General features: G+C 41.8%; 1 protein-coding gene across 4 annotated transcripts in view; it reads left to right on the top strand.

The window, feature by feature from the left end:
• rbfox3a (RNA binding fox-1 homolog 3a) overlaps positions 1-19,313 on the top strand; it is a 209,354-nt gene that overhangs the window by 175,588 nt on the left and 14,453 nt on the right. For all 4 annotated transcript variants that reach the window (XR_487485.2, XM_007888530.2, XM_007888529.2 and 1 more), the window contains exons 7-10: positions 1,947-2,000; positions 6,802-6,934; positions 10,369-10,408; positions 17,529-17,593. Coding sequence is in view for 3 of the 4 variants with exons in the window: in XM_007888530.2 (XP_007886721.1) it covers positions 1,947-2,000; positions 6,802-6,934; positions 10,369-10,408; positions 17,529-17,593 (292 nt within the window). In the remaining variant the exon portion in view is untranslated. The remainder of the gene's footprint in view (positions 1-1,946; positions 2,001-6,801; positions 6,935-10,368; positions 10,409-17,528; positions 17,594-19,313) is intronic.

Raw genomic sequence — 19,313 nt, 5'->3', positions numbered from 1 at the left:
GAAGCGCTTTGAGACGTCTCGAAGACTTGATAAGGCACTATATCAAATGCAAGTATTATTATTATTTTTATTGTGCCATTGTTATGGTTATGACTTGCCAATATTTTAGTTCCTAGGCATGAAGGTTAGATGCCCCAGATGGGATATTTTAGTTGGTCACAGAAAAAGATGCAGCACATACAAGTGCGGAGGGATAATTTTTGAACCGAAAACAGATTTTTGTCACTCCGGGAATCCAAATTATCCCTCATTCAGGTCACATCCATTTGAGATTTTTCACTTGCTCACCCCCTTAGTGCAGTAACCTTTGCAAATCAAATCACCATGTGAACAGGTCTCAACACCGAGCCACCAAAAGCCTCCAACACCTGAATTAACCTGAAGTAATTAGAAGAAATTGGAGGTTGATTTGGACCCATGAGGACAAGGCTCACACTCTGATGTAGTTAACACTGTGCTGCTGTAGGAAAGAGCGCAGGGAATTTGGACATAAATGGCCACAAATGGAATTTAATCCTTTTCAGTTTGTTAATAAAGATTTTTTTTTTAACGGCAACGACTTGGCCGTGGAAAAGGAATTTGGAGTTTATCTTGAACAGTCATCAAACTGTGTGTACGGAACTCCCTCCCTCTCCAAGCAAAAGGGCAGCGTGATTGAATCTGCTCAAAAGTCCAGCACGTTAATCTCAGTTGCTGTTCAGAATCTTCTGCTGTATTGATCAAGGTCATTCAGTGTAACCTGCGAGATCGTAAACTGGCATCGGATTCATGAAAATCTGGTCACCCGACTGGATGTTTTTCATTTATTATCTAATAAAGTATTTTATTCATATATAAATTGAAGGTTGAACAGAATTTGTGTAAAAAAACACACGAGGGGAATGGAGAATAACAGCTTCCAATTCGAGACTGAATCGAAGAATCTTCTACAAATCTGCACAGTCTTAAATGTGAACACAAAACAGTCTCGTAGGCTTCGACTGGGTGGAAATATCATGGTTTGGATCTTTTGCTGGTAAAATGGAGATTTTAAGATATTGCCAAATGTAATCAGATCAGAATGGTTTAAAGTAAAGCAATGGATTTTCTCTTTAATTGAATGCTTCTCCTTCACGAAAGTCGGATGTTCTTTTACAGCTAACGTACAATTATGACTATAGACAAACTGCTTTTATATTCTGTACTTCTTCTATGTGTTTTGTTTAACATTCATGCTGGGGAACAGTGGACTGCTCGCTTTATTCCACCAGTGAGTTCAACTTATAAAAGTGTTCGTTACAAGTGGAATTAGCTGCTTCCCATTTTGTACATTGTTTATACAACACATGGTCAGAACGATTAAAAGGCAAAAGTTTTATTAGTTGAATTCAATTTCCTTATGAGAAATTAACAAGGTGGTGGGGTGGGGAAAGATATAATAATCTTGTGTCAGGGATTTCATCCTCTTGCTCAAAAACAATTGATGTTTAGGACAATATTTTGATTGATTGTTGAATTTAAAATGTAGTTTTTAATTTTTTAAATTCCAATCTTCATTGCCAAAGAGGAAGAGAAGGTTGTTGGGTTATACTGGGTTTCGTAAAGGTAGATTGGAGAGAAAATTGGACAACAAATGCCATCTGACTTATTCAGCAATGTTATTTACCAGCTCTTAAACAATTATACTTCCTAACATGTGTTGTATAAATACAGTATTGTGTTATGTGTACTGGTCTTGCATTGTTTAGTAGTCAATAGGCTCCACAGTAAATGTAACTGTTTGGCTAAGTGGATCATCCTGTATCAATAATGAATACTAATAGTTAACTTTGAAATTCTGCAGTAATTGACAATCTAGTGACCATTAAGCCGAGAGAGAAAACGTGAGCACCGAGCATTGGCTAGCTATGATGAATTACATTTGCTCTTGCAAAGCTGTTTCACATCAGACCTGTCTCTTCTTTCAGGCTGGAAATTAAATCCAGTTGTCGGAGCTGTCTACGGCCCCGAGTTTTATGCAGGTAAATAATTTTACAAGTCAGAAAGTAAGTGAAAGCAATAATGAAAGCTGCAGGAGTGCGGTATGAAAAGGTGACGCAGGGAATGATTGAAATAAGGGCAGGTGACACAAAAAAAGGCTAATTTTTCATTTTTATTTCCTCCCTTTCCGATGCCACGCCAAATCATCTTTAATGGAGCTTCCCGTCAGTTCAGTTCAAAGCAAGAGGGTCTGTTGAGCTCACTTGATTAATTTACCACAATTCTTTTCTCTTGACCTAAACATAACGCTGAAGTTTGCCAAGTCTAAAACGCTACCATATGTTTTGTATTCCCTGGAGCTGCAGTAAATAGCCGTCTTTTGCCTGCCCACATTCCTCGGGTATATTCACAAATAATTATAGCAGGATTTAATATACTTTCGAAAGGAATAAACTGGATCGACAGTAATTAATCACGGTTTATCAGCAGGCTTTCTGTACTGCAGTTCAGTGCTGTTGGTCACTATAAATCCAGTGCTGGTGACAAGCAAGGCTTCCTCCATTCATCCCCAGGCTTAGTTTTATTATAGTCAAATCTGCCTCACTGTGATGACAGATGGACCAGTTACCTGTTTAAGACTGCATGCCATTTCTGCGGTCCTGTACAGTCCAATTTTATGCCCAATATTTTACATAAATTTCCTCTTGTTTTGCTTACTGAAGGCTTCTCACAGTCAGAAATTGATTTTAAAAACTCTTTTAAGTGCAGCTTTTAAACCCACCGCAGCCCCAGTATCCAATCATCTGCCTGTCGATTTGCAGACAGTTTCCATGAATTCAAAATGAATTGCCGAGGGTGTGGATACCAGCGATGGTTTGAGAGGAGGACTTCAGTAACCTGATCACTACAGAAATACTTACACTGCATTCAATTCATAGCCGGTTTTAATAAAGACAGGAGACACTGCAGATGAAAATGAAAGATCAGGGTGTCTTTTACATCTCTTTGCTATGTTCTTTTGACATTTTTTCTTCTCCCTTTTAAAGTCAAAATCAAAACAACAACAAAAAAAATGTGTTGTGAAAATGATAATCCGACTGAACGAGAAAGTATCTCTTTTTTGGAGTCCTGAGGGTATAGAAAAGCCCTCAACCTAATAGTCAAGTTGTCCACACCCCAGTGCTTGTAAGGGGGATGAGGTGGGGGGGAAAAAGATTGACAGATACTAAGGCCTTCTTGTCAATCTTGAATTACAGGTCAGGAGAAGCTCCAGCAGCATTGTGTAGATAACTGGTGCAGCCACGTTTGATATATTCAGTAGAGTTTTGGCTGTCCTTTCCTTCAAGAGGTATATCGATGGGTCAGAGAGGATGCAGAGAAGAAAAACAAGGGATGATTGTACATCTCTGGGTTATACAGTCTCTGAGTGCTGAACTTGTACTCGTGAACAAAAAACGAATGACAAAGGGGAAGGGGGAAGAGACATGATCGAAAATGGTACGGGAACATAGGCAGTCTATTTGGCGTGGACTGCTAGGGCAGAAGGAAAGAGTGTACGTTTAGAATTAAAAATGAGAAAGTGTTTCTTTACCCAAAGGGGAAGTAACGACTTGAACCGGTTGACAGAAAGGGTGGTTGAGGTCAGGATCCTGGGAGTCATGTTAAATTAAAGCTTGATGCTTTGATGGAAAGAGTGTAGAGCAAGGGGATTCTGTAAGGATGAGATTAGATGGGCCAAAGGACCTTCTTTATCCGATCCAATCTTGTGATCTTTTAAATTCCCAACAACTTCGAAAAAGAAGTAGTTTGCACGGGAACACTGTTGCTTTAAATTCAGTGGCCGCTTCTGTGCCAACTGCATTTGTTTTGCAGTCGAGCTTCCAGCAACTATTAAAGAAACGTCAAAAATATTGGAGCAGTTATTTTCTCTGCAAGGTAGTAAAGCGTTATTGAACCAAATGACAGAAAACACATTGAACCGGGAAAAATGGAAGCCATGTCCAGCTCAGCCAAATTAATTTTCGGTCAATAAAGAATATTGGCTTTATCAATCAATCAATCAATGGAACTAATACAACAAAAGCTAAAAATATATTTCTGTTTATTTTGCTGTTTTAATCATTTCAGCAGGCATTCAATGAACACACTGGAACAAACATACGCCTGACTGTTTCAGAGAGAAGATGATTAATCCCGTTATTTAATTTTCTGTTGATTAACATTTTAATTAAATAATCAGCATAGCAGTAATTAGCTCATTTGCTTGTTACTGGGCACAGTCATGTTATTGGGAATGGAAACATTCGCGTCCAAATCATTCCGATGCTGAAGTTACTCAAACAAAACTGTGGTTGGAAATGAGTGTTGTGGTTGGGATTGACAGGGTTGGTTTAACAGTGGGGTCGAACAGGTGGTCTAACATTGAGGATTAACATTGGGGTCTTGTGTGAGGTTAAATTTTTGGATTTAACCTTGGGGATTAATTTGGTGATTAACACTGGGGTCTAATATGGTCTTTAGCATTAGAAATTTCCAAGAATATGACCACCTTCGCCTATGTTACTGTATTTATCGAGTCCGTGTCAACAGCCACAAAGGCTAGGCAACTTCATCATCTCTGTACAACACTCCCTGATGGGTTTCTATCAGATACTCCGAGGGCAAGTTGAGTAATTGATCACTTAATTGTATGCCAATCAAGTTTCTAATGACTAACAATTGGTTCATTTGCAAAGCCCTAAAGATATCTCCCGTTTCACGGATGAATTTCCCCCCCACTCCAGCCTTCCCCTCCCCCCCCAAAAAAAGTGAGAATCGTGTCTAAAGTTGCTGTAAATCCGCAGAGAAGAGAAATTCTTCTGAACAATTTATCCGAGAGAAGGCAGCGAGGGGCAGAGCTATCTGGGGAAGGCTGGAAGCGTTGCTTGGGGTGTTTTAATGCATTATCTCTAGACGGTGCATTCTTGTAAAAGGAGGGTTTGGAACGGAAAATCAGAGATCTTTGGCATAAAATTTTCAAGGGCTCAGATTATCAGCTGGCAAAAGGAGTTATGCAAATAAGGAGCAAAAGACACCCGGGACCACAGCCTGCTTGTATCCAGAGAGTTCATTTCTGCACAATGTATATACAGAATTCGTCAGGTGTGAAATGCTTGGCTGTTTTTCTGTAAATTGCTCTTAATCTGTGTGATTGTCTCGCTGAAATAGTTTTGACTCTTGCTGCTGTTTCAATGTTGAATGGGAACCAATGCATTAAAATGGATTTAAGGTTCGGATCAGCCAGTCAGTCAGGGCAAAGCTGAACTCCTAAAGCATCGCTCTCAGCGGTGGTCCTTTTTAAAAAAAATTTAAATGAAACGTGCCATTTTGGGGTTCCTGCACATGCAGCAAGACTGCTGTTTCACTCTCCCTTCCCTCCCTCCCTCCCTGGGACTAAAAGGATTGTTTTTTTTAAAAGAGCCAGCTCAGACTGTTTGTGGGACACTGCTGTGAACAATTGGCTGCCGCGATTCGCCCACAAAATATATAGTCAATTCACTTTACAGTATATTCTGTATAAGTGTTCCATGACGACTCGAAGACGAGATAAGGCGCTATACCAAATGCAAGGATTATTATTACGGATTTCTGCATGGAGGCACCATTGAACTCATTTAAAAGGATGAGATCAAATGGATCAAAGGAAGAAGAGCTTTCTTCATCCAAACCCATCTTGTGATCTTGTGATGCAGAATTTGCGTAAAAGCCAAATAAAACCACATTAATGTCAGTAACTAGATATTATTTGTTAGGAAAAAACCTACATGAATACCGTAGTCATCTCGATCTGATAACCCCCCTGAACAGGCAGTATAGAAATCACCCTAGGAGAGGGTTTGGGGTTTATTTTATTTTCCCCAAAGTAAAATAAGTGAACCTCATGCTCGATGCAAGTAACTTGCAGAACAAAGTCCATTTTAAACAACGGAACGTGCACTAGAATGTTCCGCCCGTGACTTCCAATGAGCACCAGCAGAGGAGATCGGAGAGATTTGTTAATTAATCGTTGCTCAGTTCAAAATTAAGCGAACTCCAGAATACATCCCACTCTGTTGTGTGATGATTACATTTTTCACTTGAATGAGCCACAACTTCAGTCAAGGCAGCTTCATGTCTGTCAAGTCTATCGCAATAGGTTTTTACTGTGGAAGGTCAGATGGTACTTCAATGGGTGAGACTAGTAAGTGATCTCTTATGAAGAACTCTTCAGTCGTGGGTTGTGTGTGTGTGTAAGGAATTGTTCAGGTTACATCTTCACACAGCTGTTAAGTTGCGTTATATTTGTAGATGATTGCAATTGCCTCTCACTAATTAAGGCACCTGAGAACAACATTGAAAGCTGCTAACTACCTTGGATGAATACACCATAACTTCCAATTGTGTGTTTACACTGGGAAATCCCATTCTAAGCTATTTGAAAGCTTTGTTGCACAAGGAACCATAGGAATTTGCAGCCCAGAAATAGGTCATTCATCCCATCGTGTCTGTGCTGGCTCTTTTACATCTCAATCCTTTCAGTCCCATTTACCTGCCCTTTCCCCATACATACGCATAGCAAGTAGCACATGACAATTTTTATAACTACTTATTTTTAAGCCTCATCGCACTGAGAACCAAGACGTGTGAAACCCATACAAATGTGAGCATTGCGAAATATTTTGAGAAGCATTCAGCGTTTTTGCAAAGTGTTGGGTCATGGAATCAGTTCAGTGAGTGTTTGCGTGAAGCGCTGAGTCAATTTGGGTGCTGCTTGATCTCCGCTGAACACAGGGTAACGTAGCTTCTGCTTCTTATTCTGTCTAGTGACTGGCTTTCCCTATCCAGGAGCTGGAGCAGCTGTGGCTTACAGAGGGGCTCATTTACGAGGAAGAGGTCGTGCTGTTTACAATACCTTCCGCGCTGCACCCCCACCCCCTCCTATCCCCACCTATGGAGCGTAAGTAGCAGAGCAGAAGACTTTGTACCAAAATTAGCAGAATGGGTCACGGTTACTTAGCCTGAAACAGGTGTCCAGAGTGATAACACAAAGATTTTTAACATCCACCTCGCAGACATGGCCTCAGTTTAAGGTCTCATCTGAAGGACAGCACCTCCAGCAATGCAACAACTCCCCCCGCCCCCAGCACTGCACTGGAATGTCAACTTAGACTTATATGAGTTCCGAGACCTGATGTAAGGTTTGAACCCACAACCTTCTGGATCAGTGGCAGTAGTGCTGCCAGCCTGATGCACAAATGTAAAATGCTTTCACAAAAATTTCAAACACATATGCATATAAACTAAAAGATATCCTGCAGTTTATTTTCGGCTGAGATTCCTTCGCTAGGTGCTAATTTCTATAATGTATATAAACTCGAATACAGAACTGCATCTGTGATCTGACCGTTAATGGGTGGCATGGACACAGCGTCATATCAAAGCGCTTTGCAGGATTTGTCGTAAAGTGTAGTGACTGTGCCTTTTACTGTGTCTTTTCTCACTGCTGTATTTATTCTCAGCGAATAATGTTCAGTAGGTTTGAGGGAAATTCTAGGCACAGTGTAACATTCTACATGGAAACCAACAGCAGGCTCTTGCCACTAAATGCAGCGATTTCTGCTAACACATGGCTGTAAAGAGATTTTCCCTTTATTGGGATGTCATTGCGAACCACACTTAACAGTAGGAGTGATGACTCTGCCACATTCTGGAACCAGGGGACACAAGTATAAGATAAAAACATGGGGATCTAAAAGAGAATTTAGAAGGAACTATTTCACATAGTGAAGCAGTGGTTGAATCGGATAGTAGATGCCTTCTAAAGGAAGCTAAATCTTCACATGAGGAGGAAAAAGGGGAATTGAAAGGGAGTAAAGGAGAGGCTGGAGACTTGTGCGGAGTATGAACACTGCCACGGACTAGTTGGGCCAAATGGCCTGCTTCCATGCTGTACAATCGATGTAAAAAAANTCAATGTAAATATTGATGTATGTAAAGACATTTCAGCAGTATTCAAACAGGTTTGGTGCAGCAATTATTTAGATGTTGTTAACATGATGGGAGACATGGTTAAAATACTACAGCTTTCTAAATTGTCTGTTGATGATTGCAAAGGACCTTGGCTCTGGCAAGGGATTGCTTCAGTTTGTGTGTGTTTGGGTGTGAAAGCAGCAAGCAAGCGTATCCACTGACACACACCGTATAGCTGGTGGAAGAATATTAAAAATGATGCTGTAACAAAGTGAAACTGATCCGTGACAACCTGGTTAACATGAGATATTCAGTGCAAATTTGCTTACAGGAGCTTATTTGTTTTACCCAGCACCAATCTCTGAAACGGCATAATTGAATTGCATTTTAATTAAAGTTTTTAATAGGAAAATTACTCTTCCTCAATTTCTGTTTAAAAATTCTATTTTGCACTACAAATAGGGGTAATTATCGCCCCCTTTCCCCCTCCCTGTGTCGTTCCAGAGTCACAAAACAAATTCCGGCAACATACGACATGATTGCAGGCACTTCATTGTCCGTCTTGCTTGCTGTGTGTTTCAATGCATCATTTCATCAGATCCCATTAGGCAGCCAGGCTCAATAAGCCAATCTTACGCATGCATTTTAACTGAAAAATTGTTCAGGCTTTTGATTAAGTTGGGTCCAGTTAGTGGGTAGCTCGACTTGTGATCCACATCACAGTGAACAAAATATTTATTCTAGTCAATTCACGCACAAGAAACGACCTAGGCTGTAAAATTCCATAACCAGTTGTCCTTGTTAGGTTCTCACAACCTCAATGTGATTGTCAGCCTTTTTAGTGTTTACAATCTGGTGCTTTCGAAACCTCCAGCTAACACTAGACCCTGAGCTCTGGCCTCACCCATACTTGAGGAGTCAGGAATTTGCCTTCTCTCGCTACATTAGTTTGTTGCTTGAGGCACTGAGTAATTGTGCTCAGTCTTGATCGCCTTGACCCCTGTGGGTAAGATTTCCCATTTTAACTAACAAGTTAGATCCCACTGAGTGACTCGTAAAAAACAGTTGTCTCTTATAATGAAGTTATTAAAGTATGAAGATGTGCTTTGAATTGATTATTCCTGCTCATTGTGTTTACTGAAAAATGAAATTACAGTGTATAAATATTAAAAAAAATTCTGAAGCCTGACAAATCCTTACTAGATTTGCAGAGGAGATTGCAATTCCCAGCCTGTGCACAACTCTGAACACTGCAATTCATGCTTAATGTAAAAGGCTGAACAATATTGAGATGGTTGCACACCTTTATATGGTAGGATCTTGATGCATTTGCTAAAACAAAACAAATAATTAGAAAATATGTCTATTGCTAAGCAACAAAAGAAAAGATCTACATTCGTACTTATTATATAAGTAATGTAAAGGCAGGTATAATGAAAGTCTCCATATTTGCCCACAAACACACAGTCACTACACTTTACAGTAAATCCTACGAAGCACTTCGAGACATTTCAACGAGGTGTTAAATGTATTAAATTTAAAGGAAATATATGAGCATTAAATGAAGGATTACCACTATTTGTTACCGGATAAGACATTCCGAATGGTGTCATAATTGGGGTTTGTTTTCAGTTAGACTAACCAGATGAATCTTTCGTAAAGTGTACAATTCCCCTCATATCCTGGGAATCTTGTATTGACATTTTGAAAGCAATATGTTCTTTGGGGGAAGCCAGACTGATAATTCCCGACTAGCTCCCTTATAAATACGTTTGCACATTGCTCACTATGTGCCCTAATCCAGCCAAGAGATCGGGTTGCTTTGTGATGTGGAGAGCATTCATTGACTCTCCTCTCCCTGCTGAGTGTGCAAGCGAATAACGCCCAACATGAACTCTGTTCAGAATAAGGGCCTCAGGTGTGTGTGTGTGTGGGTGTTGGAGGTTGGGGCAGTTGAACACAAGTGATTTAAAAAAAAAGTTCCTCCGGGGTTAAACTAACTTTCGATTGAAAACTTCAGAAATCTTCTCATAATGCGTTGTAGCCCCATCAAACTCTTCACTGGCTCCCCCACGCTCTGAATAGTGTCATTCTCTGCTCAACAGCTGTCAGACTGAGACCTTTCTGGTGTCCGTTATCATATCCAGAACAGGTTGAAAACTGTATTATAAAAGCTCAGCCGCTTGATCATTTCAAATTCCACATGCCTTCTGGGGACAGTATATATTAAAGAGAGTTCAATTTGAGCATGTTATACCTTGTGTATTCCTGGCTTGGCATGAGTGTAACATGGACAGCATAGCTGGTGGCTTTACCTAGTTAGTACAGCGCGATCCTATAACAGTGGTTCGGGATTTATAAGGAACCATTTTGCGCTCAGAAATGCACCCTGTAATTTACGCTGTTTCCTATCTATTGCAGAGTTGTGTACCAAGATGGGTTTTACGGCGCTGAGATCTACGTGAGTATTGCTTACCAATTGAACCTTTTTTGTGCTTTCAATTTCGAACCTCACTTAAGTGCTCCGAGACGCCAGGCCATGTGGAGTGCACTACATAAATGCAAGTTGTTATTGCTGTTGGTCGTGGCAGATTCGCAGGAAGATCAGAGCAAGAAACGGTTGTGGTTGTTGAATAAGCGCGCTGATGCCAAACCGATTAAAAGGTCCGACATCAATAGATCTTTGAAGAGGGAGACCTTTGATTAGTATTAAAGCAGAAACAGCGATGCTTAATTGGAGATCAGTTTAACAGATCTGATTAAAAATAGATACAATGGACCTTAAGGATGGGAGTTTGGCATGGGCCCAATTAAATCGGAACATCTTGAAGCCAGCACGCTAAATATTGGAAAATGATACCTTTCTAGTTATCGAAAGTGAGGGTGAATTAATTTGAACAAATACGGCTTATCAAAAGACTTAACACTTTTGTTGCTTACAAAAATTGGAGTTTGAAGATGGAACCTGCACAAATCCCCAAATATTTAATCAAATTAACATTTAAACCTATTTGCAAACTGGAATTTTGAGATTCCTCAAGACTGCTGATAATAAGTAGATGTCTTCAAGCCATTGCTTATTAACAGCCCGATCCCAGTGTTAGTGCAGACAGCATGTCAGCAACCAAGGAGGCATTCTGTATTGTGAGCGATTCATCTCTGCATGTAAATAGTCTTGCTTGGCAGCTCACCTCTGGCAGATTAGTGATAAGTTGAATAAAGAAGGACCTCAAATTGAACCTTGGGGATTGCCAAACAGTACCTGATGTAGATCAGATTAAACCCCACTTAAAACCAGCGAAGATATCTATTGGTAAATCTCACAGGACTGATATCAAATAATTTTAGCATCTTGACGAGAGTCGCGAAAGATTCAGTCAACCATTACGTTGAGTGAGTATAGTTGTTTACACTGTTACCTGGGAGTGACTCCAGAATAATTTGCTTTAGGAATGTTAGCACCTGACTAGCGATGGAGCTATACTGCACCCATTGTGACCACAAGGAAACACAGCACGGTAATGGAGGGTTGCAGCTCAAGGAAGCAATCGCAGACATCAATGAGTTGACGTTGGAAGTTACACTTGTTACTTCACTCGGATCATGTTTGCCTTGAGCCCAGTGAGGGGGAGTGTGATTTAGAACTGCGCTGTCTATAACCGATTCCTGACGGTAATAGTGCCTGAGGTTTGCACTTTCTTTATACTAGCGGACACGCTTATCAGGAACTAATCTGAAGAACTTGGACTCTATTCCGAGTTCGGTCAGAAAAAAGTTTCCGCGTGAATGGTTGTATTCTCCTGAGAGTTGCTTATGTTGGAGCATGTACCACTGGATTGCCGCTTGTGGGTGAATCCGTTCAAAGGAACGCAGTCATAGGCGTGATGAAACATTCAGAAGAAGTAATTTTGAGAACTTTGGAATTCTATGCTCGGATCTGTACTTTGTCCACGACTCAACTACAAACTGGGTGTCATCATTGCCCTGCTGAATTTACTATAGAAATGTAGACATGTGCATCTTCTTTCTTGACTGGGCAAGAAGCTGATGGCTTCCCCCAGAAATTCATGATCCATCTTTATAGCCAGGAAACGTCTTTTTCTCATAGCGTTTTTAAACTGTCCAGTGTTTAAGGCTCTTTAGGTTCACCGTTTGAGGTTTTGATGCAGTGGCTCATTTTTGTGCATTAACTGCGTTTGAAAGCACCAAGGCGACGGTCTCATTGTATTAGAGAGAAGAAGGTAAAAGATGTCTTTCACAATGCCACTGCTTACCAGAAGCCAGTGCTGAAGTCGCTGGGATCCTCTGGCCCTGAACTCTCATCGTTGCCTCGTGTTTTATTGTCACAGGCAACCTTTCATGTGGGGTTTTCTTGGAAGGATGAATTATAGGACAGTGCACTGTGAGTGAGGACATCAAAATGATGCAATTAAAACAATGATCATCCACATGAATTGAGAAACCAAACCTGATTAGATAAAGAGCCATCATGTGTGAGGAAATAGTTTCTACTGTTACTCACTTGCTGCTGGACCCGAAGGAGGGAGGAAATATTCTTAGCTAGATCTGAATCATTGAATAAAGACTCTTAGCTGAAGAGCGTGGAAATTTACAGCGCAGAAGAAGGCCATGGTTTCTGTGACACCATTAAAAAGCAATCCTTTCATACCGCAGAATACACTCTATGATTGGCACAACACGAATGGAAAGTCATTAAAAACTGACTTGCGTTTATGAATCATTAGGTAAAACATTGCCTTCTAGTATATTAATATTTGTGCTGTATGGCTTTCGTATCAAGATGCATTCCAAAGGTATGTGACTAGGTAGTTCCCAAAGGGCTGCTTTACACAGTCTGTGTAGCACCTCAGTTTTCTCTCAGGGATTCAGTGCCATCCATAATAAACAGCTCCTCATGTTCCCGTGAGTAAAGTATCACCTAAACCAACAAATTAATAATTAGCAGACAAATGGATTCTGGCACCTATTACAGTCCAGCCTTTTTGAATGCCACCTTTACCTTTACTGAAAGGAAGAATGGCTATTGTTAGTCCAGTTAAGTGATGGTCCTTTCTGGATGTTTTAGTGATATTGGCTTCTCGGATCACACTTTCTTCCCTAAGTTATGGCCTGATGAAATCCAAATTCTCAGGTCGTTTGTATAGCTTTGGAAGAGATCACTGAGCCTTAGAGCTGCTCGAGAAACAGAAAGTAATGACAAGATTTCCCTACTTAAATACCCATAAGTAACAAATACTTTACGCTTCCACAATGTGGCTGCGATGATGAGGCTTCAAAAAATAATTTGAGCTTTCTAGCAATCGCCAGCGGTTTCTTCTCACACCAGTCATTCCCCACATTACAATCAGATAAGAATACATATTCTTTAAAAAGTACAAGGATATTAAGAATCATACAGTCGTAACTGTACGTGCAAACAGGAACAAGATGAGAGCAAAAGATGTTTCTTTATTCATACACGTACAAATTAGCAACACCAAAATCAAACCAATTTCCAGAGTCCCTCATTTGAAGAGAACTGAACTAATGAACCATTGTGCGTTATTTACACAGCTTGTCTTTACCACGCTACAAGTTACAGAATAAACACATGCACAATTGCAATTTTGTTCATAATACTGTTTAGTCTTCGCTGGCTGATTTTAACCCTCTCTGGAGATTGCTAAACCCTTTGAAAGGCTAAAGCTTCCAAAATGTGACAGTGGGGGTGGTTTCTATCACAGATTATTTCAGAGAGAACAAGGTCTGAAGTTCCCTTCTGGCACTGTGATCCCTCGCTGTAAGCATAGTAAACTTGTGCTTACAGAATTACTCCAGTTTTGCTGCCAATAACGGGGCGAAAAATAAGATGTTTCAAAGGAAATTTGACAATTATCAAATATGTCATTGAACCTGTTAGAAAACATCACACTTTGCCATCTATTCCTAAAACCCGACCCCTCCCCACCCCCAACCCAACCCACCACCTTCCTCTGCCCCATAGGTTCTGCACTATAATTGCACCCAAAGCCGGTTCCAACAACAACAACAAATTGCATCTATATCGGCCTATCACTTCTGGAGGATGTCCCAAACACCAAAGAAACACCAAAGGTTAGGACCCACTCATCTTGTCCTCACTGCGAAATGGGCTGTTGCGTCTCTGTGTGTTTGGATCAAGGCCGGGGCCCAGATTATCAGTGCACGGAATGAAAATTGTCACAGATTTATTGGCTGCAGTAGATCGTGAAGAAACAACCATTAACCTTCGGGAGGAGGGCCGCTGTTTAGGAATCGTTTAAGATCCTTGTGAAAGGTTTACGAGAGATTTATTTGAAGAGCTGTATAATTGAAGCTATCTGCAGAATGATTTCTCTTACCTTTTAATTTAATTTCTAGGTTAATATTTAAAAAAAATCCCATCTGAATGTTAATGAGCCTAAAACTCCCATTGGGAAGGGGGTGGGGGAGGAAAGGGATGACTTTATTAGATTGGCAGCCCCAGTGGACCCAAACATACCCAGTCCCATTCATTCAATGGCTACTTAAAAAGTGAATGAAATGGCACTGTGCCAGGTGCCTCAGCATTAATTAAAATTGCATTTCAACGCAATGTCTGAGAGGTTTACCCTCCTGAGGTGTCAGACGGATCCGTCGCAGCTATGTTCTCCACGTGCCCATCTCGAAACGATTTTGAAACACCCAATTCCTAAGGATAAAAATCCTTGCGTTCGATATCGTGTCATTGAGACGTCTCAAACCACTTCATGGGATATCACTAACCAGTGTACGGACTGTGTGTTTTGTCGGCAAACTCAGCAGCCAATTCGCGCACAGCAATGTCCCATAAACAGCCTTGAAGTGAACAACCAATTTAACCTGAGAGATTGATGTGTTAGGACAGCGGGTAGAAACTCCTTTCTGTTTTCAAGTAGTGCCATGAGATTTTTATTGTCCACCTGAACAGACAGACGGGGATTTGGTTTAATATCTCAGCCAACAGACGGCACCACAGATAATCCTCTGGGAATGAGCTGGTGCCAACCTAGACTGTGAGTTCAAAGCCTCAAATTGGGGCTTTGAACCCTCAACCTTCTGTCTCGGAGGTGAGAATGCTACCACCTGAGCCAGACATCCACTTAATACAACATGACTGAGATATTAAGAACAACAACTTGGATTTATATAGCGCCCTCCACGCCGGACGGCGTCTCAGAGTGCTTCACAGTGACGGATCCTGGAGCCGAGCCAGGGGCGGGGACGGTGACCAAAGTGGCGGTCGAAACGAACGTTCTTCAGCAGAGACCTGAAAATAGGAAGAGAAGTGGTGAGGCGAAGGGAGTGAGGAAGGGAGTTCCAGAGCCTCGGGGCATAGTGGCTGAAGGCACGGCGACCAAGGGTAGAGCGGAGGACTCAGGGGACAAAGAGGAGGGCAAACCCGGAGGAACGAAGGCAACAGGCACTGTTTTGAGGAGAGAGGAGGTCAGAGAGGTCGGGGGGGGCAGAGGAGTGGAGGGATTTGAAGACAAAGGTGAGGATCTTGAAGTCGATCCTCTCTGGGACAGGCAGCCAGTGCAGTCTGGCCAGGACCGGGCTACTCGGGGAGCGGAGTTTGGTGCGGGTGAGAATGCAGGCGGCAGAGTTTTGAATAATCTGGATTTTGTGGATGGTCGTGGACGGGAGGCTGGCGAGGAGGACGTGAGAGTAGTCCAGCCGAGAGGTGACAAAGGCATGGACCAGGGTTTCAGCGGCTTTCAGAGAGGGGTATTAAAAGACTTGACTGGCCCATGAGATCTCTGGTCTAGAGGTCAGTGACATGCCAGAAACACATCCTCTAAAATGCAGACTAATCCAGGTTCAGGCCCCGCCGCCCCAACCCCCCACGCCACAGAAAAAAAAAGTAGATGTGGAATATTACTCGGAGGAAATAATAGTTTCGTTAATGAGAATTAATGAGAATACATTCTTTCTCAGGCAAAGGTCCTGAAGCACCGATCGATTCCCAACGTATTTAAGTCAAATACTAATGGAATTTGTTTCAGAAGGAGCGACCTGATAAGTGGGAAGATTTTATTTTCATTGAGCATCTCAATTAACCGTGTTCAGTTGTCCTATTAAGGCCCAGCAACCCCGAATCACAAGACCAAATCAAGGAGCCTGTTTAGAGTTTTTCTTATAATATAATCCTTGGATTTGATATCGCTCCTCATCACGTCTTCGAATTGTCTCAAAGCTTTTCACAGAATACACTGTAAAGTGAATTGACTGTATATTTTGTGAAACATGTCAGCCAGTTGCGCACAGCAGTGTCCCTGCCCTATTTGCTGCAAGCGATGTTAGGTTTGTCCCTTTCCCTAGCTACGGAATATTTTCAGTATTATCAGTAATATTGGCTGATCTGTTGACAAAACCTTTAGTCAGACGCAGCTATTAGAAAAGGTGGGGCATGTTCCTACAGACCCACCAGGGTAAAACACAGCTTGGAGTGAGTAGGAACAAGGGTTTGCCATAATGTCACAAAAAATTAATTAAAACTTAAATTTATTTTACACTGCTGTTAGCAATTAGTGTATCTGAAAGGACATGATGGATGGTTGCAGGGTACATCAATGCCACATGTCCACCAGGATGGCATTCTATTAAGTGTTGCATAGGACCTAGCAACGTACAGCTGAGAAGACTCAAAGCTACAGCCTTCGCTCCCCCCACACCCCTGCAAATCTGCCCCCCCCCCCCCCCCACTCCACTGCCCCCATTCGAAGATGAAATTACTTGTCTTTCCGTGCAAGATAAGATTCTCTGGCAAGCACTGCTGCTGTCTTTTATTATTGAACTTTTCATACAACAGAAATTGAACCATAATCCGAGCTGCCTAAACACACACGGAGCCAGCAGAAAATCTTCCCAGCTCTGAGAGGTATTTGAAGAAGCTCAGCCTTTCAGCCTGGATAAAATGTGTAATCGGCGGAAAAGGCCAACCCCCCAAATTGATAGAGGAAGATAGAGGATACTGTATTTTCCTACCACAGTTTGCATTCCATATATTTCTAAAGCGCCCGTGTAATTTGCGAGAGGCAGTTTGGTTTTTCATTCCACAGAGAGCGAGGGTGAATTCTAGTTTGCTTTGTAAAGTGTGATTGTCAACTGACAAAAAAGGGGAGGAGGGCGTGGACGGAGCATTCCTTACAACGGTGGGGTTTATGTCACGATAAACTGCCACCATCCATCGCACTCGCCCATTACAGATCTCTCCACATCACTACCGCACTCCATCCACGGCTGCTTTCTATTCATAACGGGATCCTTCACACGCGGCGCCTGACCTAGGTTAGTGGTTAACGGCTTCAAATGACAGCGTTTACGTGGCAGAGTACATCATATCACATAAACACTGTGAGCAGCGTTTGACTCTCAAGTCCGATCGGCATCTATTAAACTGTCTGCTTTTTCTCTCTCTCTCTTTCTCGCTCTCTCTCTCTCTGACCGTTTCACCACTCTTAAATTTCGGGCCAGCAGTCATTTAGCACGGTGTCAATCTATCATACACACCGTGTAATGAAGCTGTTCTTTGTATTTTCCAGGGAGGCTATGCAGCATACAGATACGCCCAGCCTGCTGCTGCTGCTGCCGCTGCTTACAGTGACAGGTATGAGCACCCAGAACACACAGCGGGCAAAGCGTTGCCATTTAACATACTTGCTTCTCTATTCCTATTGGGGGGGTGGGGTGGGTCTGTAACTCTTACAGTTAACACAAGGTCTGAATGAGGATCGCCCCATGTTGAGGGTGCTTGCTGAGATGACTTTACACTCCTATACCTCCATGCACGTAACAAAAACTGGGGGTTGGTCAGCCGGGTGGTTCATGCAGAAACCCATCACCGTGGTAAAGAGGATCCAAACCAGACTGAGAGTTCCACATACATATATATAATAATGTATGCCACCGAATCAAGCAAATTTCCTTGTGTCTGGAATGATATGCAAAACAAAACTGTGTGTGCCAATGTACACCCGACAACCACAACCCCCCCCCACCCCACCCACCGTCAAAACAAAACTCTAAGACAAAGACTTTAAGTAATTGACATGAAAACTTCAAATTAAACTTAGTATCAGAATTTTAGTGCTGAAATTCTCCAACTCTCTCATTTATCCAATCTCTTGTTGGCAAATGCCAGGATCATTGTTTACACGGGCCTCAAATTCGATCCCCAAATTGCGGAGATCTCTCCCTTTCTTTGGATTATCCCTAAATACTAAACCGGCAGAAAGTAAAAAAAAAACAGTCTAGTGATATTATGAGTCAGTCACAGTGTGTAAGATAATTTCACTGCATGATATTGACACTTTTCTTGTACGGCATGTGTTTGAGCATACAGCCTATCAATTTTCGTTCAAACTAATCCATTTTCCAGGGTTTAATGCGCACTATATGTAAGTGAGTTCACGATTTAGCAAAGCTCAGGAATGGCGACCCATCTGTGCTGAAATTCCTTTGATTCTGTGACACTCGACTCCGCTTGCGAGTCCCTTACAGTCGGGCTCACTTTGGCCTGCCTGCCAGTTCTCTTTCAGATTGTCTTGGTGAGAAGTCAAAACTATCACAAGCAATTTTCTCCCAAGTCATCTGTAATTGTTGGCAAGAAAAAAAACAGCCCGAGGACGGAACTGCGAGAAACTGCCTCTGGAGATATCATTATGTTTTTGTTCGGTGACATGGAAAAATCTGGCAAGTTCAGCACTGAACGATAGTCAATGTTATGAATAGCATTAGGAACAGGGAGGAAAAAAAAACCTGTGGCACAAATCGATTCGAAACATTCTAGCTCCTTTTGGTAATCGGCATTGAAAGGCATTTTATTAAGAAGATAGTGAGGAGTGCTTGATGGATCTTAATGCAGTTATAAATGGAAGTTAATGCAAAGAACCGCGAAAAAGTGAATTGATGGATTGGCTCGAAATTTGCATACTCTAAAATGCTATGAAATATAAGATAGAAATTGCCTCTTCCGTCCCCCCCCCACCATGTTTAGTTTAATCAGTAATGGGGAAAGCAGCATTCTGAGGTTGTAAAAGATAACAGGGACTATAACGTATACAGGTGATGTATGCGGTAACCTGTGTTACATGTCATGTTTACCAGGAGGTTTCATGCCTCCCCAGGCGTGAATTAAACCAGGTGCACCCCTGTCCCACTTTGGGCTCTGTGTTCTTTACTTTAACTCACCTGTCCGGCACAGAAAGTGGCCATTCAGTCCATCGGGCGCGTCCTGGCTCTTTGAAAGAGCGATCACAAGATTACTTTGAATCACGAAAGCCCTTCAGCCCATTTGATCTCATCCTTGCAGAATGCCCGCCCTCCAG

This window comes from Callorhinchus milii, unplaced genomic scaffold (genome assembly GCF_018977255.1).
Source record: "Callorhinchus milii isolate IMCB2004 unplaced genomic scaffold, IMCB_Cmil_1.0 Scaffold20, whole genome shotgun sequence".
Classification (NCBI taxonomy): domain Eukaryota; kingdom Metazoa; phylum Chordata; class Chondrichthyes; order Chimaeriformes; family Callorhinchidae; genus Callorhinchus; species Callorhinchus milii.
This window is presented reverse-complemented; position numbering and strand designations above follow the sequence as displayed.